Source organism: Chrysochloris asiatica, unplaced genomic scaffold (genome assembly GCF_000296735.1).
Source record: "Chrysochloris asiatica unplaced genomic scaffold, ChrAsi1.0 scaffold00091, whole genome shotgun sequence".
Taxonomy (NCBI): domain Eukaryota; kingdom Metazoa; phylum Chordata; class Mammalia; order Afrosoricida; family Chrysochloridae; genus Chrysochloris; species Chrysochloris asiatica.
In genome coordinates this window covers 11,007,523-11,033,527 of record NW_006408609.1, presented here as the reverse complement: position 1 = coordinate 11,033,527, position 26,005 = coordinate 11,007,523, and the positions used below count along the sequence as shown (strand labels likewise).

The window sequence follows — 26,005 nt, the reverse complement described above, 5'->3', positions numbered from 1 at the left end:
TTGTTTTTTGTTTTTGTCTTTACATTGAGGTGAAATCCCTAATGGATGATCTAGTCTTTGATCTTCGTTATAAGTATTTCAAGTTTCTTTTGCTTCCCACTAGCAAGGTAATGTCATCTGCATATCACTGATTGTTAATGAGTCTTTTTCCAATCCTGAAGTAAAGTTCTTCATATAAACCCACTTTTCAAATGATTTGCTCAGCATACAAACTGAATAAGTATGTAGAAAAGATATAATTCTGATTTTAAACCATTTAGCACTCCGTATTGTATTCCTTGTATGGTGACTGGTGGTGGTTGCTTGGCACTGAGTAGGTTCTGACTCATACAACCTGTGTAAGATTTTTGAGACTATATATCTTACAGGAGCAGAAAGCCTCATTTTTCTCCTGCCGAGCGACTGGTAGACTCAAACTACTAACCTTGGGGTTAGCAACCCAGCTAGTAATCCTCTACACTACCAGGGCTCCTTATTCTTTGCATAGAATAAGTGAAAATAAAGGAGACCCTCAATAAAGTGGACACAACAATATCCACAACATTTTGTTTTATAATAAAGTTGCTATGATTTGGCAACTGGCAACAATAAAGATAAGCGTGGAATCAAGAAAGCATATGAGATTCTGAGATTTAAACAGGGAGTTTTGATAGTTTTAAATATAGATTAGATAATCTTATTCATAGGACAGAGCTATTTTTATCTCATGATATTAGCACATTTAAGGTGATTTCTTCTCACATTTGACTGTGAACTCTGAAAGCAAAGACCTTGTCTTAGTTATGTTGGAATTCCTCTGTCAATTTGTCTTAACTGTGGTGGCTTGTGTGTTGGTATGATGCTGGAAGCTATTCCAAATGGTGGATAGGTTTCACTGGAGTTTCCAGATAATGATAAACTAGGAAGAAGGAGAAGTGAATCATTTCTGAATGGTAAGCCATTTAAAACATTATGAATAACAGTGTAACATTGATATACTGTATGAAGATAGTGAAAAGGCACTCAAAGTAAAACTGGGAAAGAATTGGCTGCTAAAAGTAATAGTTGTTGCTGTTGTTAAGCACCATAGAGTCAGTTCTGATTCACAAAGACCCTGTATAGGGTTTCAGAGATTTTAAATCTTTGTGGGAGCAGAAACCTCATCTCTCTTCCATAGAGTGGCCGGTGGGCTTGAATCACTGACCTTGTGGTTTCCAGTCCAACACTTATCCTCTAGAACCACCACACTCCCTCAAAGTAGTGCTGACCTTAATGACATGAAAGGAGCAAAGCTTTCATGACCTTCATTTGCTTATAGCATACAACTGAAAATGAGAAGAAACAGTTCCAAGCATTCATAATAAGTCGAACATGGAATGTATGAAGTATGTTCCTGTTGTTAAGTGCTGCCCAGTCGGTTCTGACTCAGTGATGCTGTATAAGGTTTCCAAGGATCAGCTGTGTGTTTGAACTGTAGACCTTGTGGTTTGCAGCCCAGTGCTGAGCCACTGTGACACACCAGAAGTATGAAGTAGGAATCTAGGAAAATTGGAAGTCATGAAAAATAAAATTGAATGTATCAAGATCAATATCCTATGCGTTAGTGAGTGGAAATGAAGAGGTCATTTTGAATCTGACATACATGGGTTTTTCTCACATTTGACTATGGACTCCAAAAGTAAAGACAATTGTCTGGTTTTACTATACTGGGAACAACAAAATGAAGAGGAATGATATTGCATGTGTTGCCAAAACAAGTATTCCAAGCTCTATGTTGGAGTACAACAGTGTCAGTGATATGATAATATCCATAGGCCTACAAGAACCATCAAAGTTCTGGTGTGGCACTATAGGATAAGTACTGGACTACAAGGTTGACTTGAATCACAGGGTGGCAATCCAAACCCACCAGCCACTCCTCAGATACCCTATACAGTGTCACTATGAGTCAGAACTAACTGGATGGCACTAAAGGACAATAACAACCACAACAAAGAACATCAGTTAATACCATTGTTATTCAAATTTCCACACCAACCACTACAGTCAATGATGATGAAATATAAGAATTCTACCACCTTCTTCCCCCTGAAATTGAGCAAATATGCAATCAAGGTGCATTGATATTTACTAGTAAATGGAATCTGACGTTGGAAACAAAGAGGAATAATTGGTAGTTAGAAAATACGAATTTGGTGATAGAAACAATGCTAGAGATAACATAAATTTGCTATATTAATGACTTATTCATTGCAAAGACATTATGGAAAACTCAGTGTCATCAGTCAAAAACAAGGCCAGGGACTGACTTTAGAACACACCATCAATTGTTCATATGCAAGTTAAGGCTGAAGTTGAAGTAAATTAAAATAACTTCACAAGAGCCTGAGTATGATCTTGATTAAATATCACCTCAATTTAGAGCTATTTCAAGAATAGATTTGATACATTGACACTTATGACCAAAGACCAGCAGAATTGTGGGATGAACATTACACATGAAGAAAGCAAAAGGTATTTGAAAAGACAGGAAAGAAAAACAAACACAAAGTGAATGTCAGAAAAGACGCCGACTCTTGCTCTTAAATGGGACAAAGCTAATGCAACTGGATACAATGATGAAGTAAAAGAGTTGAACAGAACATTTCAAAGTGCAGCTTTCAAAGACAAAATAAATATACTATGAAGTGCACCAAGGTCTGGAGTTAGAAAACCAAAAGGGAAGAATACTCTCAGCACTGCTCAATCTGAAAGAACTAAATTTTTAAAAATGTACGTCTCAACATACTATACTGAAGGATTCTATGGGAGTCCTAGTGTGGTGCTGTAGAATAAGCACTGGGCAGATAACCGTAATGTTAGTAGTTCAAATTTATGAGCCACTCCTTAGAAATACTACATAAGGTAGTTATGAGTCAGGACTGACTCAGTTGTGGTTAATAACAACTCGGACAAAATATTAAATGATGAAGAAAACATCAAAAGAAGATGGAAGGAATCCCAAGAGTCACTGTACCAAAAAGAATTGTTCAAGTTTCAACTATTACAAGTGGTCAAATATGATCAAGGACCAAGGATATTGAAGGAATAAAAATGGAAATATTTCCACAAACTGATGCAGTTCTTCTGGTGCTCACTCATTTATGCCAAGAAATTTGGAAGACTGCTTTCTGGACAATGGATTGGGAAAAAAATCCATGTTTGTGTGCATTCCAAAGAAAGTTTATCCAACAAAATGCATAAACGATCAAACACTACCATTAATATAACATAATAAGTAAAATTTTGCTAGAGATAATAATAATTAAAAAAAAAAAAAAAATGGTTGTAGTAGTAAAATAACAGGGAGTTGCCAGAAATTCAAGGAAGATCCAGAAGAGGACATGGATGGAATGAGGGATATCATTGCAAATGGCAAATGAATGGGGGCTGAAAACACAGAATTTCAGAAAAATGTTTACTTGTGCTTTACTGACTATGCAAAGACACTCAACAGTATGAATAACAACAGGCTATGGGGCATTCCTGCATACTTAATTGTGCTTATGGGGAGCCTGTACATAAACAAAGAAGCAATTGCTAGAAGAGAACAAGGAGTTACTAAATGGTAAATGCGTTCCAGGGTTGTATCCTTTCAACATACTTGTATCTGCATGCTGAGTAGATGAGAGAAACTGGATTATAGGAAGAATAAAATGGAATAATTAATAACCTATAATATTCAGATGCCACAACCTACTTGTTGCATGTGAAGAGGACTTGAAATAATTACTGATGAAGATCACAGACCATAGCCTTCAGTATGGATTGTACCTCAATATAAAGAAAGCCAAAATGATCAATAAGCACCCCCACAAATAAACTCAATATATCAATAAACAACATTGTAATAAATGGAGAAAATATTGAAGTTGCCCAAAACTTCATTTTGCATGGATCCACAATCAACACTCATGGAAGCAGCAATCAAGAAATTGAACGATGGGATAGATGGAGCTTAAGTCACACCTGGCGCTCTGTGTTTTGTGGATAGAATCGCTCTCTGACTGGGATCTGCATTTCGCTTAGTGTCATGACGGCTGGGCAATCTGGAGCTAAGACCTGGATACTTGAAGCAGTTTAGCTGAAGAGAAATGGAGGAGCCATATATATTAAGTATGAATTCAGGAAAACCTGCCTGCTCTCTATACCGTTTTCCAAGGTGAGATCTTGTCCATAGAACTCATATGTCATCCTGTCGAGTAGATAAGCCCTCTAAGATAGTAGATGTCAGAGACAAAATGTGGGTGAAGCTTATTGGCCGAGAGATGAAAAATGATAGGATAAAAGTATCCCTCTCCATGAAAATTGTCAAGCAAGGGACTGGAAAAGACCTGGATCCCAACAACGTTATCATTGAGCAAGAAGAGAGGTGGAGACACTCCTTCCAGGATTACACTGGGCAGAAGATCATCCTTGAGGCTGTCCTAAACATTACCTGCAAGAAGTGTGGCTGTAAAGGCCACTTTGCAAAGGATTGTTTCATGCAGCCAGGTGGGACCAAATACTCTCTGATACCTGAAGAGGAAGAGGAAAGGAAGAGGTAAAGTCAGAAGAATTTGAGAAACCTGTCCTCACAAAGACTTCTAGAAAAAAGAAAAAAAAAGAAAGAAGGGAAAGAAGCACAGAGAGAAATGGAGGAGCCATAGATATTAAGTATGAATTCAGGAAGACCTGAGACCATGGATAACTTGCCTGCTCTTTATACCATTTTACAAGGCGAGATCTTGTCCATCGAACTCATGCGTCATCCTGTCGAGTAGATAAGCCCTCTGAGATAGTAGATGTCAAGCTGACATCTTTGCCCTTCAACACTTTAAAAAGGTCTTCTGTATCAGATTTGCCTAATGCAATGCATCGTTTGATTTATTCACTGCTGCTCCTAGGAGTGCTGATGGTTGATTCCAAGAAAAATGAAGTCTGACAACTTTAATCTTTTCTCCATTTATAAGAATGTTGTTTATTGGACTAGTGGTGAGGATTTTTGTTTTATTTACATTGAGATGCAATCCATACTGAAGGCTATGGTCTTTGATCTTTACCAGTGAGTATTTTAAGTCCTTTTCACTTTCAGCAAGCAAAGTTGTATCAATTGCATATTGTAGGTTGTTAATGAGTCTTCCTCTAATCTTGATGCCACATTTTCCTTCATACAACCCAGCTTCTCAGATTATTTGCTAAGCATACAGGTTGAATAAGTCTGGTGAAAGAATACAACTGTGTTGCACACCTTTACTAATTTTAGACCATTCAGTGTTCCCATGTTCTGTTTGAATAACTGCCTCTTTGTTCATGTACAAGTTTCTCATGAGCGCAATTAAATGTTCTGGAATACTCATACTTCACAATGTTGTCCTTAGCTTGTCATGATCCACACAATTGAAAGCCTTTGCCTATTCAATAAAGCACAAGTAAACTTCTCTCTGGTATTCTCTGCTTTTAACCAAGATCTATCTGAGGTCAGTAATGTTATCCCGCATTTCACGTCCTCTTCTAAATCTGGCTTAAACCTCTGCAAGTTCTCTGCCAGTGTATGTTTGCAGCTTTTTCTGTATTAAAAACTTTACTCACATGGGATATCAAAGATATTGCCTGATGATTTCCACATCCCATTGAGTCACCTCTTATTGGAATGGACAAAAATACGGATCTCTTCCAATCAGTTGGCGAGATAGTTGTCTTCCAAACTTCTTGGCAGATATTATTGGGTACCTCCAGTGCCACCTCACTTTCTTGAAAGGTTTCAATTTACATTCCATCGATTTCTGGTGCCTTGTTCTTTGCCAATTCCTTCAATGCACCTTAGACTTCTTCTTTCAGTATCATTGGCTTGTGATCATATGTTACCTCTTCAAACGGTTGAACATCGACCATTTCCTTTGGTACAGTGACTCGTGTATTACTTCCATCTCTTTAGATGCTTTCTGCATCATTCAATAATTTGCCCAGAGAATCCTTCAATAATGAAAGTTGAGGCTTGAATTTTTTCTTCAGTTCCCTCAACTTGAGAAATGCTGAGTGTGTTCTTCCTTTTTGGTTTTCTAACTCCAGATCTTTGCACATTTCATTGCTAATATTTGACTTTGTCTTCTCAAGCTCACCTTTGCATTTGTCTGTTCAGCTCTTGGACCTCCTCATTTCTTCCATTTGCTTTAGCATGTCTGCACTGGAGAGCAAATTTCAGAGTGTCTTCTGACATCCATTTGGATCTTTTCCTTCTTTCTTGTCTTCTTAATGACTTTTTGCTTTCTTCCTGTGTGATGTTCTTGGTGTCATCCCACAGCTCTTTGGGGCTTTGGTTTTTAGTGTCTAAGGTATCAAAGCTGTTCTTCAGATGATCTCTAAATTCAGGTGGGATATATTCAAGGTCATATTTTGGCTCTTGTGGACTGGTTTTCATTTTCTTCAGCTCCAGCCTGAATTTGCATATGAATAATTTGTGGTCTGTTCTGGCCTTTTTTGGCTGATGATATATAGAGAGCTTTTCCACCTTGACACTTTTCCAAATTGACACAAATGTAGTCAATTTGATTTCTGTGATTTTCATCTGGTGAGGTCTGTGTGTATAGTTGTGTCTTATGCTGTTAAAAAAGGTATTTGAAATGAGCAAGTCATTGGTTTTGCAGAATTCTATCATGCAATTCTCAGCATCATTTCTATCACCAAGGCTATATTTTCCAACTACTGATCCTTCCCCTTTGTTTCCAACCTTTGCATTCCAATCACCAATGATTATCAATATATCTTGATTGCATGTTTGATCAATTTCAGATTGAAGAAGTTGGTAGAATTCTTCAATTTCATCCTCACTGGCTTTAGTGATTGGTGCATAAATTTGAATAATAGTGGTATTAACTGATCTTCCCTGTAGGCGCATGGATATTATACTATCATAGACAGCATTGTACCTCATGACTGATCTTGATATGTTCTTTTTGATGATTAATGCAACATCATTCCTCTTCACTTTGTCACTCTTAGCATAGTAAACCATTGTCAGACTCAAAATAGCCAATTCCAATCTATTTCAGCTCACTAATGCCTAAGATATGGATATTTGTGTGTTCCATTTAATTTTTTACTATTTCTAATTTTCCTAGATTCATATTTTCATACATTCTATGTTCTGATTTTTAATAGATGTTTATACCTGTTTCTCTTCATTTTGCATTGTTTCCTAAATTCATTGACACAGTAGCAACAAAAATGTGTTATAACATTAATTGTGAGGAGGGTATAGGACTAGGAGTCTTTCATGTTGTTGTGCCTGGGGTCTTTATGAGTCAAAACTGAATTGAGGTACAAGCTGATGTTTTCTTATATTGACTGAGCACTCAAGAGACAAAGATAATGTCTTAGTGTGTTTGATTTTCCAATGAATGGCCCAATCCTTGGTCCAAAAATACACTCAATTTAACTAATTTGAAAGTCACATAAATTGAAGTGCATAGTGTCTGGGTTCTAAAGGTTTGAAAAAAAAATTAAAATCATAATGTAAATTACTTCATGTGTTTTCACAAAGTAAATCTCAGAGATTTGTTGAAACATGATAGACCACCTTTCTTTAATCAATGATGTAAATGAAACATTCAACACTAAATATCCTATATTTAACTAATATCTATAGTTAGAATATTTTGATGTTTTAACTATAACATATCCACAATAATTTGATAGATATAGATTCATTGTTAATGGCTTATCTGTTAGATATATATATTTCATATTTCAAATGTATATTTCTATTTCTCCATCCAAAGATCTTTCATTTTTATTTTCTTCCTAATTTTCTCACCCAAGATGTCAAGTGGGTAAATACATCGGATAAAATACCTGAAGTTGAATGATATGCAATAGAGAAGTATCTCAGTGATAATAAGGTGGAATTGAACTAGACACACAGTTAAAGTATTCTTGAAACCCAATTAAAAAATTGGCACAGGACATAAGCAGACACGTAACCAAAGAAGACATTCAGGCAGTCAACAAACATAAAAAAGAAATGCTCAAAAGCATTAGCCATTGTGGTTGTTGTTGTTAAGTGTCGTCAAATCAGTTCCAACTCATAGTGACCCTGTATAGGGATTCCAAGGAGCAGCTGGTCAGCTTGAGACAAGGAGCAGCTGGTCAGCTTGAGACACTGATTTTGTGGTTCAAACTGACCTCGCAGTCTACACCAGGCCATTATAGATATATACAACAAACAACAATGAGAAATCATCTTATACTAGTGTAACAGAGAAATTTAAAAAATTAAAAAAAAAACCTTCCCTTCCCCCCCCCCCCCCCGAAAACACACAACAGAAATCAAATGCAGGTTAAGGGTTTGGGGAGACTGGGACACTCATAAATTATTGGTGGAACTGTAAAATAGTTCAACCACTGTGGAAAACAGTATGGTGCACCCTTAGAAAGTTGGAAATATGGCCCAGGAATCCCTCTTCTTGATATATAGCCACAAGAAATAAGAGTCAGGACACCAGTGTCTATCACAGCAAAAAAGATGGTGACAGCCTAAATACCCATCAATGGAAGTGTGGGTAAACAAACTTTGGTACATACACACAATGGAATATTTGAAACATTGAAGAATAACAATGAATTTGTGAAACATTGATGAACCCAGAGGACAAATATCACAAAAGACTAAATATTGTATGAGACCACTATTGTAAAAACTCAAGAAAAATTTTCATACTAAAAAAACATTCTTTGGCAGTTATCAGGGGTGGGAGGCTAAATGGTGGACACGTGTTAACTTGGGTGACTGGGAGGGCAATGTATAAGAAGAAGGAGAGTAATATTCACGAAGAAGGAGCTTGGCAGAGGAATGATGAAGATAGGTGAATACTTAGGTATGTAAGGGCTAAAGATAAATGGAAATAGTAATATATACACAACCTTGCAACAACAGTGTTCTAGGCATAGATACATGGACAGACACAGGCTGAATGGGTATGGAGGAAGAGTGGTTTGTTGCATGGATGTGAATGCAATTATTGAGATGAAACAAAGTGTATAATTTGTTGAATATAAAACTGGTTATCAAAAAAGTATTATAAGAACTCAATATTTTCTAATTTGTTGTTGTTGTTGTTGTTAAGTGCCATGGAGTCAGTTCCGATTCACAGTGACCCTGTATAGGGTTTCAAAGGAGTGGCTGGTGTTATTTGACCTTGTTATTTGAACAGACATTGCAGTCCAGTGCTTTATCCCATAGTGGAACACCAAGACTCCATTTTCTAATTAGAAGCTTAATAGGATTCCTGATGTGGCATGTGGGTTAATGCACTGGACAACAAGGTCGGTTTGAACTGCAAAATCGGTGGTTCAAGCTCACCAGGTGCTACTCAGAAACCCTATACATGGTTGCTACGAATTGGAACCGAGTCGACAGCACTTAACAACAACAATATGATTCTCTAAGCATTTCGAAAAGGAGCTCTGGAAGTATACCGGTTACAAGTACGGTGGCGAATCTCAAAGACAGCAGTTCAAAAGTACCAGTGGTTCTGCCAGAGAATGATGGGGCTATCTGCTCCCATAAAGATTTATAGCCAAGAAACCTGTACAGGATCACTACGAGTTGGAATCAATTCCAATACACATAACCACCACCACCACCAAGTATTTACAAGTCAGTTTCCAACAACAGAGTTCTTAAAATTGTCAAACATCTTTTATTTATGTATTTGTTTTTTAATGCACTCTTTATTAGGCAGAGGGATGTATGGAATGAACTTTCAAGATATTTAAATTTTCTAATTACAGATGCTTAAATGTAAAACAGAGAGTCCTGGTTTGGCACTGCAGGGTAATGAGCTGGATTATGAAGTTGGTTTGAATTTCAAAGTTGGAGGTTCAAGCTCACCAACCACTCTTCAGATTATGATGTAAATATTCCTGCCATGATCATGACTAGTTACAAGATGAGAAACTGATGTTTCTAAAATTGTAAAACTGGAGTTCTGGCCATGACAGAAATATTTACATTATAACAACTGACTGATGTTACAAATCAAGGCTGTTTTTGTGGGTCTTTTTGTTGTCGCTGTTTTGATAACCAATGTTAAAAACATGCCAATGCACTATGACTTAAATTTCTGATTTTATCTCTGTTGATAGGTTAGGACTATTAAACCAGCTTCAGCAAACCACTGAAATGAGAGCATGAGAGCATATAATTAATAAATATTTTATGAAAAATGTTGCTTAAATAATTTTGAAGAATTGTGTCAACTTTCAACTCCTCTTGGAGATACATTACATACATTAGTATTTTGAAGGCCCTGAAAGTTTTCACACATAAGAAAGCTATTTAATATTATTTAATGTGGTTATTGTTATTGTGTATTGTCAAGTTGTTTACTACTTATAAAGACATCCTTCCTATATTTATCTTTTTATCTAGATCACCTACAAACATCTTTTCATTAATTAGGTTTCATAGAACCCCATTGGGGATATGTGGCTCTGATGACACTTCTAATTCTATTGGACACATAGTAGGCACTGAATCAGTTTACTGACAAAAAGTACTTATTTTGTAGAAGGGTAAACTAAGTCCTGTTGTGGTGCTGTGGGATAAGTACTGACATGCTAACTATAAGGTTGGTGGTTCAAGCTCATCAGCCACTTCTAGGAAACCCTATACTGAGACAGTAAAGGTTGGAACCAACTCAACAGCACTTAACAACAATCAAAAAGAAGTAAAATAAAAAATAAGTAAGTGGAGGACATTCATTGCTTTCATTAATGAGGTAGGACTATTTTTAGGTAATTCTTTCATTGGTGAAACTATAGATTTATTCATTCCTTACTGACTGCCACTAAGTACATTCCAACTCATAGCAACCCAACATAACAGTGTAGAACTACTCCTTAGAGTTTTAAGCTAGTAAATATTTACACGTACAAACAACCTCCTTTTTCTCCCTAGGAGTGGATGATGGGTTTGAATATCTGATTTTTTGTTTAGCACTCCAGGGATTAACCTGCAGCGCCACCAGGGTTCATATGGAGATATTTATTTGGCATATATAATATTCACTGGACTTCTGGCGAGGTGCTGTAGGATCAACACTGGACAGAGAGCCAAGCCCACCAGCTGCTCCTCAGAAACCTATGCAGGATTGCTATGAGTCAAAGTCCATTTATCAGCACTTGACAAGAATAATATTCACTGAAGTCCTGGCATGGTACCTTAAGATAAGCACTGACCCACAAAGCTGTTTTGAACCCAAAGGTCAGCAGCGCAAACTTACCAGGCAATCCTCAGAAACCCTAATCAGGGTTGATATGAGTCTACCAGACTCATGGCATTTAACAACAACAGCATAGTCCTTAAGGAGTCCTGGTATGCTGCTTTAGGATAAGCCCTGGATCACAAGGTCAGATTGAACTGCAAGCTCAGTGGTTTAAATCCACCAGCTGCTTCTCAGAAACCCTTTATAGAATCACTATGTGTCCGAACCAACTTGATGACACTTAACAACAAGAACATATTTACTATAAGTCTCCTGGTGTGGTGATGTAGGATCAGCACTGGCTTGTGAACCACAAGGTCGACAGTTCAAACCCACCAGCCGCTCCTCAGAAACCATGTACAGGGTCACTTAGGAGCCAAGTAGATGGCACATAGCAAAAACAACATATTCGCTATCAGAGTCTTGATGTGGTATTGTAGGATAAGCACTGGACTGCTAATCACCAGCCAGCAGTTCAAACACACCAGTTGCTCCTTGGAAAACCTATACAGGGGCACTATGAACTGGAACCAACTTCATGGCACTTAATAACTTAAAAAGAACATTAGACTCATAGCAACCCTGTATAATATTTCCAAGGACCAGCTGGTGATTTTGAATCTACGATGCTGTGGCTCAAACTGACCTGGAGGTCCAGTGATTTATCCCGCAATGGCACACTTTTTGTTGTTATGTGCCGTGGAGTCGATTCCGACTCATGGCCACCCTGTACAGGGTTTCCGAGGCTGTAAATCTTTACGGGAGCAGAAAGCCTCATCTTTCTCCCGCGGAACAGCTGGTAGTTTTGAACTGCTGACCATGAGATTAGCAGCCCGATCCGTAACCACTACACTACCAGAGCTCTTTAATGGCACACCAGGACTAGGACTTCAAATATTCACTATAAGTACTTATTATCTAACAAATTACTGTTGTTAAGTGCTGTTGAGTTGTTTCCATCTCATAGCAACCATCCAGTGTTTTCTGAAGAACCGTTTGTAGATTTGAACTACTAACCTTGTGGTTCAAGCCAACTTTTGGTCCAGTGCATTATCCTTCAGTGCTACACTTGTACTCCATCTAATAGATGACTAGAGTATTATACACTAATATAACTACTATCAGACACTAAGATATTTGGAAATTTCAGTCTTTTCATTTTCCTTATAAGAGTAAATCATTCATTGGTGGTGGTGGTGGTGTTCCAACTCACAGTGACCCTGCATAAGGATTTCTAGGCTGTAAATCTTTATAGGAGCAGAAAGCCTCCTCTGTCTCCCGTGGAACAGCTGGTAGTTTCGAACTGCTGACCTTGATTAGCAGCCCGACTCATAGTCACTATGCTACCAGAGCTCCTTTTAAATGGTTAATATGCCGTGGAGTAAGTTCCGAATCAAAGCGACCCTGTACAGGGTTTCAGAGGTTGTAAAATCTTTACGGGAGCAGAAAGCCTCATCTTTCTCCACGCGCGGAACAGCTAGTAGTTTCGAGCTGCTGACCTTGAGGCTAACAACCCAATTCTTAACCACCATGCTACCAGAATTGTTGTTGTTAAGTGCCTTTGAGTCGGTTCTGACCCATAGTGAACCTAAACAGGGTTTCCGAGGCTGTAAATCTTTACGGGAGCAGAAAGCCTCATCTTTCTCCCAGAGAACTTAGTTTCGAACTGCTGACCCTGCAGTTCACAGCCCGATTCGTAACCACTACGCTACCAGAGCTCCTTGCTACCAGAATTATTAGATAAGGTTAATCGCTTGGTTTTGTTTGTTTTGTTTTGTTTTTGTCTATCCTTTTCTCATTTATTTTGCAGGAGGATGGAAAAACATTAATTATTCTAAAGTTTAATTGTAAGGAGTATTTAAATTTACCTTATCTTCTTATATGAGTGAGATTTTTTTAAGGAAAACTTCATGCAGTGTACCCGGATTACTTGCTGTTAGGTACAGTATTCTAACAATTGTTGTTAAACTTGAGTCCATTGCTCAAGCAAATTACTTATGTAATATGTAATAAGTACCTCAGATAGGAAGAATATTTCTTAAGGAAAAAAAGCTGACATTTTACCCCCTAAAGGCCCTATATGAAGTGTCTTTATCTTAATATTATTTTATTAAGGTAATAACATTTTAATAACTGTCAATCTATTTTTATGAGACTCTCTCAAACTATCTACATGCCATATTTGGCAAGTTAGAGTAATATCTTTTCATTTACAAACATTCATAAAAATTAATGCATTTTTGAAGACAGAATAACAGGACTAATGGCCAAAATTTAACAAAAACAAAGCAAACCAAAATTGAGAGAAACAAACAAACAAACAAACAAAAAGCCAAGAACTCAACTACTATTTTACCACAGACCACATGCCGTTTTACTTTAACTACAAATCAAATTATCACACTATGTGTATTTGTATTTGTTAAATTTTCCACTATCCACTTTTGACAGTTAGTATGATCTGTTCATTTCATCAAAGAAACTGATGTTGAATAATGTACATAAATCATTTAATAAAATTAGAACAAAATGACTAAGATAATAATGCCATTACTTATAAATAGTATATGAATTATTAGCATACTAAAATGAGACTTATATAATTGATATTTTACCATATACTTTTTCACTATATACTTTTTACTCACTATGTAAGTATACAAATAAATGAATCCCTATACTCTTTTAAAAAAGTGTATGTTTATCCATGCTTTGTTACTCAAAACAAGGTATCCGCATGAAGAAACACCTCAAAATTATTTTCTGTTTTATCTGTTGAAAATATAAAATTGTTGCTATCATGGTCACCATTATTACTTTTAAAGCTATAGAATAATTTACTTGTGTGATATTTGAAATGAATAACACATATCAATTGGTGCTCATTTATAATAATATACATGGCTTTTGAAAATTAGATGTAGTAGAAACTGTTTTATTCCTTGTCTTTTAAACATTGTTTTCCTAACTTTCACAATATACATTAAAACAAAATTTTCTCAAAGGATAAACTACATGGGACTTCTATAGCTAACTGCAGGTAGTTGAAAGATAATAAAACATGAGCTCTCCTAATATTCAGTTATAGTATATTATTAGAGGAATGTTTGATCGATATTAATTAAACATTTTTACATGTTTTGGTGATCATAACAGATCTGTTCAAAAAAAATACAAAATATTTGTCAATCTATATTCAGACATCAGCTGCTATGACAAAGTGCAACTTTATAAACAAACATGTAAAAAAAAAAAAAAAAAAAACCCTAAAAACATGTAGCAGAAAAAAACCCAACTCATTGAATTTTAATAAAAATAAGATATAAATGCAAAAATTAGAAGAGTTATTTGCCACAGATTTAAATTCACTTTAAGTGCATTTCAAAAGGCAGTAAAACTATACCAAGGAAGTTTCTCACCAAGCCTCCTGTCTTTCCTCATTAGATCTAACCATGGAAATGAACATAAACCTGGGGGGAAAGAGTGCAGGAAATCAAAGCGTAGCGGATCTTACATAAACATTTACAAGAATGTATAATTTATGTTAAGGTTACAAAAAGAAATGTTTTAAAATGATATTCATAAAAAGCAATATTAAAAATGGATTATATGGTTCTGCCATAGGGGGCTTTTCTTGACCCTTGACCTCTACTCATACAAGAGCCTGAGAAATGAAAACGATATTTATCATCATTATTTGTTTTATACAAATTTACTTTATTGGTAGAAGTGGGGTAAATCTTATGCTGAAATAGCTCAAGTCTGGTTTTTAATAGTCATGTGACTGTTTTTTCCCCCTGTCAGCCATGTGCTCTGTATCATTTTACTCTGAAATAACTATGCGGATTTCAGCTCAACTTGCCTATGCTTATAATGCATGACAGACCCCGTGAGGGAGTCTGAGAACAGACTCTCTTGAAAAGCTAGGTTCTCATAGTTGGCCTGTAACCATGGAAGCAGATGCCGTTTTCTTCTTATCCCTGCTTACCTCTTTGCAGTCTCGAGCTGCTCCCTATTGTTAAAAGGGGTACGCCTTGATTTTTCTTCATCATGACTGAACTTGCCTCTTCTTCAAAGGGCATGATGCTGCAGGTCATTGGTCTAGACTGTTTGCATGGTCCAGAGAACAGCCTTGATGTAACCCTTGCTTGCTTCGTCTGAGCCACACCACCAGCCGTGCATCTGCAGACTGTAGGGGGACATTGGAGATCTGTATTTGAAAAGAAGTCTGTCTGATTTTGCCATTGTGCCTTTTCACTCATCGATCGAATGAATATCGAACCTTCTGTCGTTGCATGTGTGAAATAGATAGCTTAGCCAGCACTTTTGTGCCCAACCTGTGCAGTGGCCAAAAGGTTTTCCGTCTAGCCTTTTTTTTTTTTTTTCTCAGACTTTTTTGTATTGTTTATTTATGTTTTTATCTAAGTGTTATGATGATCGTTTCAGTTACTTTATCAGCAATGACTTTCATTGGATGAAAGAGGATTTTTGTTTTCTGTAAACTGTTTTCTTCTGTAGCTTTTAAGATCTTTCACCTTGACTGATTTTTAACTAGAAACGGAGTAAATTTCACTATACCCTATTAATCCAGAAAGTTGAGGTATTTTTAAAAGAGATGATTAGATGTTATCTGTTATTTAACAGGTTTAATTCCTGAAAGGTGAACTTGAACTGCCTCAAGGTAATTTCAGTGATTTGTAAGAGTAAGTAAATCAAATAATCACATTGATTTTAAGTTGTTAGAATAACATGCTAAACAAAATTTTTGGCCAATTCTGTTACAGGATGTTTTGTATGTTTGTTTGTTTTTTTAATTTCTTTCCTTTTAAAAATTAGGAAAAATGTTATTCTGTAACATGTAACTATACTGAAAGGCATAAAAATTTAATACTCTAATTTGGCTTGTTAAAGCTACACCACAGATTCGTGGTATTATTTTAATGGCATGATTTAATTAAAAACCTTGCAATGCAAAATATGTCCTTTACTTTTAATTTTTAATACAATCACAATTCACTGCTTGACATCAATAACCAATGGCAACTATAACACCTGCTCATTCTAAATGTATCCTTTTACTGATAGCTCATAAAATCAAATTCACCTGAAATGTTGAATCCACCTATCTTCATAATATTACTTAGGAAGTATTGTCTATATGTGCCATCAGTTTTTATTTTGTTTTGTTTAACTTTAAAGAAACCACTCATTCATTCTTAAAGGTATACCTGTTTTCTCTAGTTGCCACAGGCAAAGGGGAGGTCCATGAAAGAATAAAGAAGGTTATTGTGACAGATGAAACATAATTCACAATGAGTACTCTTTTCATCCAGATTTAAGTAGCAGAGGATTACTTTCAAGCTGAATTTTTGTGGCAGAATGTATGACCTGATTTTATTAACAGAGGGCAGGCCAAAGATAGAAAAACGAATTCTTTTCATCTAGGTTGTAGTTATTTTTTGTGTGTCTGTTTGGGGGTTTTATTTTGTTCTACCTCATTCAGAAGATATGCTGGCCACTCGAGAATCCAAAGGACCTGAAGAGAACTGGTTAAGAAGGAAGGAAAAAAGAAACTTAAAGCAATAAAAGTTGGGGTTTTCTATACCAGACAATGACAAATGCTGACTTAAATATATTTCTACAGCTTGTGACATGCACATGAAATGATGTCATACTTTTCTTTTCAACATAAGAGCTGCAAAAGTAGGTAAATTTTATTTCATAAGCGTAACTTACATTTTTTAAGATAATGACTATTTTGCCTTCTTATATACTTAACTCAAATGGTTTGCCAGATTTCCAGATGCTGGTTAGTAGTATGTGAAAATTATTACCAAACTGCAGTTTAACAGGTATGTTCATTTGGATATTTAACTTTCTGTCATTCATTTGCTTTGTTTTTATAACACTTTTATTTAAGCTTTACTAATGTTTAAGTTTTAAATATAATTTCCCTTTATTTTTATATGGTTTGATTTTTAAATTCACTGAAAGAGAAAGAAAAGATTTACTTGATAAATATCTTTGCATCAAACAATTTTTCAGATGATAAAATCTGTTGCATCTGTGCATTTTAAATAGACTTTTTTTCCATTAACCATTTGGATTTAGTTCATGGCATGTTTCTTTTTTGCTTTATTTTTCATACTTTCAGAACTTAACACTGAAGAAGTCTTCTATTTGCAAAAGTAAAAATGTTCAGCATATCTGTGTGTTAGCATCTACCTACTGTTACAAAATGTACAACGATGTGCTATTTTTCTGCTGTGTTCCTGTCAATCATGGTTTATTATTTCAGAAAGTGGAAAAAATATATAAATTATAAATTAAGGTCTTTTCCAATATAGTAGCCATATATCATTTTTCAAATCATTTAATGAAAATCAGAATCTACTGAGTCTGTTTAGATATTCCTTAGAAGAATGAATAAGGACTATAATGTACAACTACTTCATATATATATATATATATATATTTTATATATATATATATAAAAGCACAATCATATGGTTCTTTTCTATATGTCAGTTATATGGCTTTGTAACTAATCATTTAATAAACTGTGTTATAAAATCATAGTAAAATTCGTTGACGTTGTTAATAATTACTTACTACTGCACTAAAGATTTATTTCTATTAGGTGATTTTTTATTTCTATTTATGTTATGATTGAATTACTACTATTCAAAATGCAGTAATTGAAAATAAAAGTGACTATTCTATGAATTCAGAAAGCATTTTTAAAATCATATAATTATTATCTGTTTGTTGATCAGAATATAAATCTTCCCTTGACCTGCCTAGAAAAAAGAAATACTGAACTAAGTCAATAAAACTAATGTTTAAAAAATGGTCTTTATGTTCCTTAAAAACATATTTTTGCATTATCATTTCATCTGCTTCTGTCAATACAAATAAAAAATAATCTTTGAAGAAAATAAATTTTTCAAAAAACAATATACAGAGAGGAAGAGAAATACTGTCAGAACATCTATACAAATACTTCTTATTTGCAATTTTCATATCTTTCCCTAATAATTGCTCTATAGGAACAACTACTTTGGTCTTAGGGAAATTTTTCCAGTTCCATTGTTGTTGCTATATGACATTTCTTTGAAGTATCCAAGTAATTATCATTAGGAAAATATGAATGAGAACTAAAGTGATATTTTTAATTAAACATAGTTGGGGGAGGGAAAGAAAAAAAACTTTATGACTGATCAAGTTGGTATATAATTTGTTTAAATGTTATGAATAATACTTTCTTTTTAATAATACATTTTGTGTTCTCACAGTGTAACTTAAAATCAAGTAGGCATCTTGAACTTATCATACTGAAAAGTAAAATTCATTATTAATCATGGAATATAATATACTATTAAGGGAAATCATTATTTTAATCTCAGGATGAGACTTTGTTTTTTAATTGTGTGATGGCTTTTTATAACATAGGATTATGCTACCTGAAAGTGATGCCATTATATTGTAGGTTTTTTTTTTTAACTTTCATTAACTTGTATATTAAATAGAGTGCTGCAAAAAATAAAAACGGAGGTCAATATAGTTCATTTCCGTATTCTCTCTTTGCAAATTTACCCTCCATTTTATTCACATCATAATTTAATTCCTGTTTCCTATGTTTCACACCTGAACATTTGTTATATTGTTTTCTTCTTCTCCTCCACCCCCAAAACATATTTTGCTATAAACTTCTGCACCAATCACTAGGAAAGACACAAACAGCAATAGCAGTTCAGGAAGCCGCCCTGGTTTAAAAAAAAAAAAAAAAAAAATCACAGACTTTGATTTTATAAGACAAGCTGGATAGGAGTCAAAACTGCCACATGCGGTGTGAAAAAATGCCACCCTGGTGTGAACAAAAGGTTTAAAATGGAGTCAAGAAGCATGCAAGCTCTACGTCTAAGCTTTTCCTGTGAATTGTCTGCCACAACCTGCAGGGTATCAAGTGGGCTGGGAAGAATAGAGAGCTCTTGGAAGCTACAACTGAGAAACATCGGCACTCAAATGTGTTAGGTTTTTTGTTTGTTTGTTTGTTTGTTTAATTTTGTTTTGTCTCATCTCGGCTTCATTACACTAAACTGTTTTACCAATAACATAAAACAAATCCAAAAAAAAGTCACATAATGTGTGAAGAAACTGTTGCTTCTAAATGAATTGTTGGATTTTTTTGTTGTTATTTTTGGCGTTCCTTCAATTACAGCAAAGAGAAATTAGCAACTGTACATTTTAAGTTCCTTGTTTTGTGGCCTTCAGTTTTATTTACAAAAGCATCAACAAAGAAGAGGCTTATAGTTCACTGGCTACTAGGTTAAAAAATGTAATTATAATATTTATGCTAGTTTATCTTCTGAATTATCAAGAAAATAAATAGAGCAAAAGCACTAGGATTGAGTTCTTGTTTTGAAACAAGTATTTTCGTTGTAATTGTGGTGCACCATTCAACACTATCCATCTATTTTCTTAATAAATGACATACAGATTATTCTGAAAGAATACTCAGCATAAATTTCCTTAGAAATATCACTAAAATGGACTAATCTTATATCTTAGCTAATATTTGCAATGTGAAATTTGGTTCACACCAAAAATATATTAACCATAAACAGTTTACAAAATCCCCAGTTAAGCCATCAGCATTCCCCTAAACACAATAGAATAGGTAACTAAAAGGAGCAATTCAGTTTTCAGTACAATTTAAAAGACTGCCACTGTGACACAACCCCACTTTAACAATCTAAAATGTTTATAAATGCACAACTCTATGAATGCTAATTACATGATAAATTATGAATAGCATTTAAAGAAAGTAACATTTCCTAGGTGATTGTGATCTAATCAATACAACACATCTAAATGCAGCATTGAAAAGATCCTTCAACTTTGAAGCCAGTTTTATTATATTTGCATCTTATCTCTTATTAAGGATTGAGTCTAAAGCCAGCAAATCCCATCGGTTATGAATACAGGTCAAGACAGGAACATTTTTCTATTTACTCTTTGTAACACTGGATAGAAATCAATCTGTTACTTTCATTACAACCACACAATCAATTCCATTTAAAGTATAATACAAGAGCCAAGTCCAAGGACAATATGGATCTCTGGAAAATTTTCATACCATTTGGAAGGCTGTATTTGATACAGCTCCCAGAGAAGTGTTTTCTTTCTAATTAGGGTGCATGGTCATTTAAAACAAACATGCCTAAAGTGATATTGCAACATAGGCTCCAAACAAAAATGAAGTGTACAATTTTTATCAATATTCCATTTCGTTAAAAAGTCTTTTTTAAAACTGAGAATGTTAAAAGAAGAATTCACTCTACATTAACCCTGAATTGATGAAGACATTATTATACATTTTGATATTTCTAGAAAGATAAACACATAACAAAACTCAACTTTGAAACTAGAATATTAAATCCTTATTTCAAATACTGTTCCTTTCTCATTCATCAATAAATGACATTATTCTTATTAATCTTATTTTGCCTGAAAAATTATTAAGATTTTTGCCTGTACTATTCTTGAACAAAGCATATCTCAGCAAACAAAAGAAGTGTGCAGATTGCATACTCTACACATTATACAGCCATCATATCAACTATTTTTAAAGAATGAATCTAAGGGAATTTTATATCCATAATGTATGTAAAACCACAAGGTAAATCACTTATTGTGGTTGAATACATTCTTTGCCCTTTATTTCCTTAGTGAGGCTCTTTTCAGATCCCACTTCCATTTCAAGCATTTCAATTTAAATATTCTCTTGAGTTTTACAAACATGTAGTAAATGAGTGTACTTAGGAAGAACACAATTTACAATTCTCTCAGATACAATTTAAAAAAATATATTTATTGATAAAAATGCATTCTGTCCCTTTAGTATGATAGAGAAAATTCAAATTTACATTGAATCATTTGGTTGTTCTCTAGAAAACAATGTATCTATGTCATTTAATGCAAATCACCTGACCTTGAAATATTCAAATCTGGATAATTTTCCTCCACTTAGAAGAATGCAAGTTTCATTTCAATCTTTTATTATCACAGAAAAACATAATAAGGATATGCTTTTTGTCATCATTCAGTAATGTTTTCATTGTAATGATTTTAAACAAATTATCTTACAAGTGATAAGCCTTAGCTCTAAGAAGGGGATTTTCCTCAAATACAATCTCAAAATCAGATCTGAGTTGTGAAGGCAATCCCACACATTCTAAGATGCACTGAACGTTTCTGACTAGAAATGGACGTTCTTATTGCTATCCCAAATAAAAAGCAATGAGGTGGTGTGAGTGGTTAGCACCCTATTAACCAGAAAGTTGATGGTCCATCAGTGCCAAATGGAAGAAAGTCCTGGCAATCTATTTCCACAATATTACAACCATTGAGAGTCCTAAGGAGCATAGTGATACTCTGACACACATGGTATCATGAAGAGTTGGAATTAGATACACACAAAATGTTTTTATGGTTTCTTTTTTATTATTTTATTTTTGTAAGTGAACCTAATGTGGTCCTGTAGAATTAGCACTGGAATGCTAACCACAAGGTTGTTAGTTCAAACCTACAAACTGTTCCTTGGAAATTCTATATAGTGTCATGACAAGTCAGAACCGACTTAATGGCATGTAACAACAACTACAATGTTCAAACCCTTCAGAAGAGATTGACACTGACTAGGAGATAGCCTAGCAGTTATCCTTCTTCAAACCACCACCAGATCCCAATTTCTTAGGGCCTTGATTGGCCTTGAAAGGGACTGCTCAGTTGTGTTTTCTTGTCTTCAATGGACTGAGAGTTCCTGTAGATAGCACTTCTGTCTGATCTGTTTGTCAGGCTATGCTCTTCAGACTGAGCAGATGCCATACTCAAAAGATTATTTGAACAATTTGTGCTCCGTGTACAAATGAATTTAATCAGAGCAAATTTGGAATGCGAAGAGTAGAGACAGATAGTCTAAGTCTTTGGAAACAATTCATAGGCTACACAAGCTGCACTCAGAGGATAGACTATGAGAGAAAGAGTCATTTTAGAGTAAAGTTTAGTTTGGATTATACTTAACACAATCACTTAAAAAGCAGAAAGACCATATAAATAGGAAAAATCGAAAAGAAAGATGGGTACCACTCAAACATCTTATGTTCTTGTTTTAACATGCTTATTTTTACTCCTATAATTTGCATTATAAAAGTCACATATTTTAAAAATATTCCTGCAGCTACACTGGGGTATTCTAATAAGGATGTCTTTCAAATTTGCATTCTCTTACACAGTATTCTCTTACACAAGGACTCCTGGTGTGGCGCTGTAAGATCAGCACTGGACTGTACAGGGTTGCAATGAGTTGGAACCAACTCAACGGCACATAGAAACAACAGCACAGTATTTACTGTTTTCTTTATATTAGGTTTTATCTTCAATCCCATTGAGTATTCCTGTAAATGGGAAATACATTTTGGAAAATTCATAGGCCCATCCTCCACATTGTATCCAAGTTTTTCTTCAATGTCAGGATCCCTGAATGAATATCAGAAATTACTAGCTATATGCTTTTGCTTCTTTATTTTTCTCTAATATTTGAAAAATAAATAGGACTAAAATGTGATTTGGTTTTTCTTTGGTGGTGGTGGTTATGTGCCATGGAGTCCGTTCCAACTCATAATGACCCTGTACAGGGTTTCCAAGGCTGTAAATCTTTATGGGAGCAGACAGCCTCATCTTTCTCCCATGGAACAGCTGGCAGGTTCGAACTGCTGACCTTGTGGTTCACAGCCCGATTCGTAACCACTACGCTACCAGAGTTAGTAAAAAAAAAAATTTTTCAAAGAAATTCATTTTAAATATACCAGCTGTCATGATATATAATACCTTTCTATTGGAGTCTCGCATACTTCGGACATATTGTCATGAGGGACCAGTCACTAGAGAAGGATATCGTGTTTGCTAAGGTGGAGGGTCAAAGAAAAAGAGGAAGCCCCCAACAAGATGGATTGGCCAAATGGCAGCATTGATGGACTCAAGCGTGGCAACAGTAGTGAGGTTGGCCCAGGATAGAGTAGTGTTTTGTTCTCCTGTGCATAAGGTTGCTATGGGTCGATACCGACTCCATGGCACCTAACAACAACAATTGGAGTCCTGGTGTGGCGATGTGGGTTAATGCGTCAGACTGCAAAGTCATTTGAACTGCAAGATAGGTGGTTCAAGCTCACCAGCTGTTCCTTGGAAACTCTATACATGGTTGCTATGGATTGGAATCTACTCAAAGGCATTTAACAACAATATTATAAAAAGTTTAAAAGCACAGAATCAATATGTGTCATAATGGTTTTATAGGAAAAAAAAAAAAAAAGTATCTTAGCCATTATTATTCCTCAAGCAAGACCTCAAGTTCAAATCTATTGCTAGGAGTTCATTCAGTACACTGGCTCAGCCGCAACTCAATTTCTAGCTAATAATTTGAAAACAGTGTTTAGGCATTTGGATCATTATAGCATTTGCTGTAAAAAGCCAACAGACTTTTGTTGTTGTATGTATATTTGACTGTAAAGAGTATGTTACTGAAAAAAAAACAAAAAAACATGTTGAATAAAAGTTGAAACAAGACAGTATTTCTATAGAATATGAATTATTTGAAAATTTAGACAGAAAAATTGAGACTTTTAAAAAAAGTTGAAATGATATATTACAAAAGCATGCAATAAACTATTATTTGAAGATCTGAATCATTTAGTAAAGGTCTACTATTAAAATATGTATTTCTAAATTAACTCATAAAGTAAAACAGATATTGACAATGTTTATGTCAAACAGCCCTTTGGTCATAAATGAAATTATATATATTTAATTATTTTTTTTTATTATCTTTGTGTTTTCCAGGTTGTGAAGACATATATTCATTCATTCAAAAATTATCTATGGTCAATCTACTTAGCAATGTTCCTACTGAGAAAATGCAATTACAGATTTGTTAAAAAAAAAAAATGATATCAAGAAGTATAATCTGCTATGATGAAGAACAATGGCAGTGAGAAAACGAAGGTGTTTCTACATGAAAGAGTGATGAGCAAAGGCCAGGAGGAAAGGCCTCCAGAATGTAGTATTTGTAAGGAGATTTAAAGAATTAGAACAACCCAGGCACGAGAAGAGCAGTCTGTAATGTTTCCCCAGTAGGAGGAATAGCTTTTGTGATGGCCTTGTGTCAGGAAAACAGTCAGCACATTACAAGCAGAAAGAGAACAATAGTTCTATTGACCCTCACCATCTCTTATCTTGATGTACTGGGGTGACTCGCATGTTGTTATGATGCTGCAAGCTATGCCATTGGTCTTTAAAAATAAGCAGGGTCTCCATAATAGACAAGGTTCAGTAGAACTTACAGACTAAGAAAGACTAGGGAAAAAGGCCTGGCAAATGACTTTATTTTTTTTAATGTTTGCTTGTGAAATATGTGATAGTTTACATGGGAGAACATTAGCTTTACATTCATCCTATCGTATATCATTTCATTGCCATGGTTACAATCCCCTCCATGCATCATCAACCAACCAAAGGGTATACCCTGCATGCCTGCCCCCCAGCCATCAGCACACAGCCCCTCTCCCTCTCTGCTGGAAAATGACTTTTAAAAATTTGTCAATGAAAATTTGTAAATCATAAAACAATATTTTTCATTATAGTGCTGGAAGACAAGCCCCCTAGGTTAGAAGGCACTGCACAACAATGGAATCAAACATACCAACACTCATATAGATAGCACAGTACAGGGTGGTGTTTCATTCATTTATATGTAAGTTCTACTTGAATACAATCAGAAGGAAAAATAACCTGAGACCAACTTGGATAGGGGAGCAGTCAATGCACTGCTCACGTACTTAACAGGCTGTAGAAGTGTTATTTCTAGGGCAGTGGATACCTACTGAGACAGAGTTGCTCAGAAATTATATGTGAAGTATGGATATTTTTAGCCATCTAGATTCTGGAGCCTGAAGTTCTGGTCTGGTGCTTAAGATAAGCAATGAACTGCTAACCAAAAGGATGGCAGTCCAAATCCATGAGCTGCTCTTTGAAAACCCTATAATGTTTGGTAAAGTGAAGGATCAGAGAAAAAGAGGAAGACTCCCAGTGAGATGGATTGGCAAAGTGGCAGCATCAATGGGCTCAAATTGGCAACAATTGTGAGGTTAGTCCAGGACTGGAGAGTGTTTCTTTCTGTTGTGCATAGGGTTGCTATGAGTCGGTACCGACTCAATGGCATCTAACAAACGACAATAATAACAATGAATAAGAAACTTACTCAACTGTTCTTAATAACAACAACAGATTCAGAGCCATCAGTTGCAACTCAATACACTACTAAGACTCCTCCAATGCAATAAGCAATAGTCTTTAAAGTTATAAAATATTCTTAGTGACAATATTTGAGGAATAATTGAGGTCTTCTAATATTTTGGGGTCCTAGTGTGGTGCTGTGTATTAATACGCTGTGCTGCAAGTTCAGTTTAAACCACGAGGTCGATGGTTCAAGCTCACCAGCCACTCCTTGGAAACCCTATATAAATATTTTTAGCTGAAAATTGTATTCTTTGGATATTATTTGTGGGTTTTTTTTAACTTTCAGAAGCTCTTTCCTAAAAGTTAATGCTAATGATTGGGTTGTTCTAGTTATCAGATGATACACAGAATTCTGGAAATAAATTTGTATTTATCTGCCTAGAACA

The 26,005-nt window shown here is 35.1% G+C and overlaps 1 protein-coding gene across 1 annotated transcript; it reads left to right on the top strand.

Moving 5' to 3' along the window:
• The first annotated feature begins 1,350 nt into the window (after positions 1-1,350).
• LOC102810872 (nucleolar protein of 40 kDa-like) lies at positions 1,351-4,565 on the top strand. The gene is made up of 2 exons (XM_006866451.1): positions 1,351-1,357; positions 4,186-4,565. Exons 1-2 carry the CDS (start codon positions 1,351-1,353, stop codon positions 4,563-4,565), a joined length of 387 nt encoding a protein of 128 aa, XP_006866513.1.
• Positions 4,566-26,005: the final 21,440 nt, after the last annotated feature.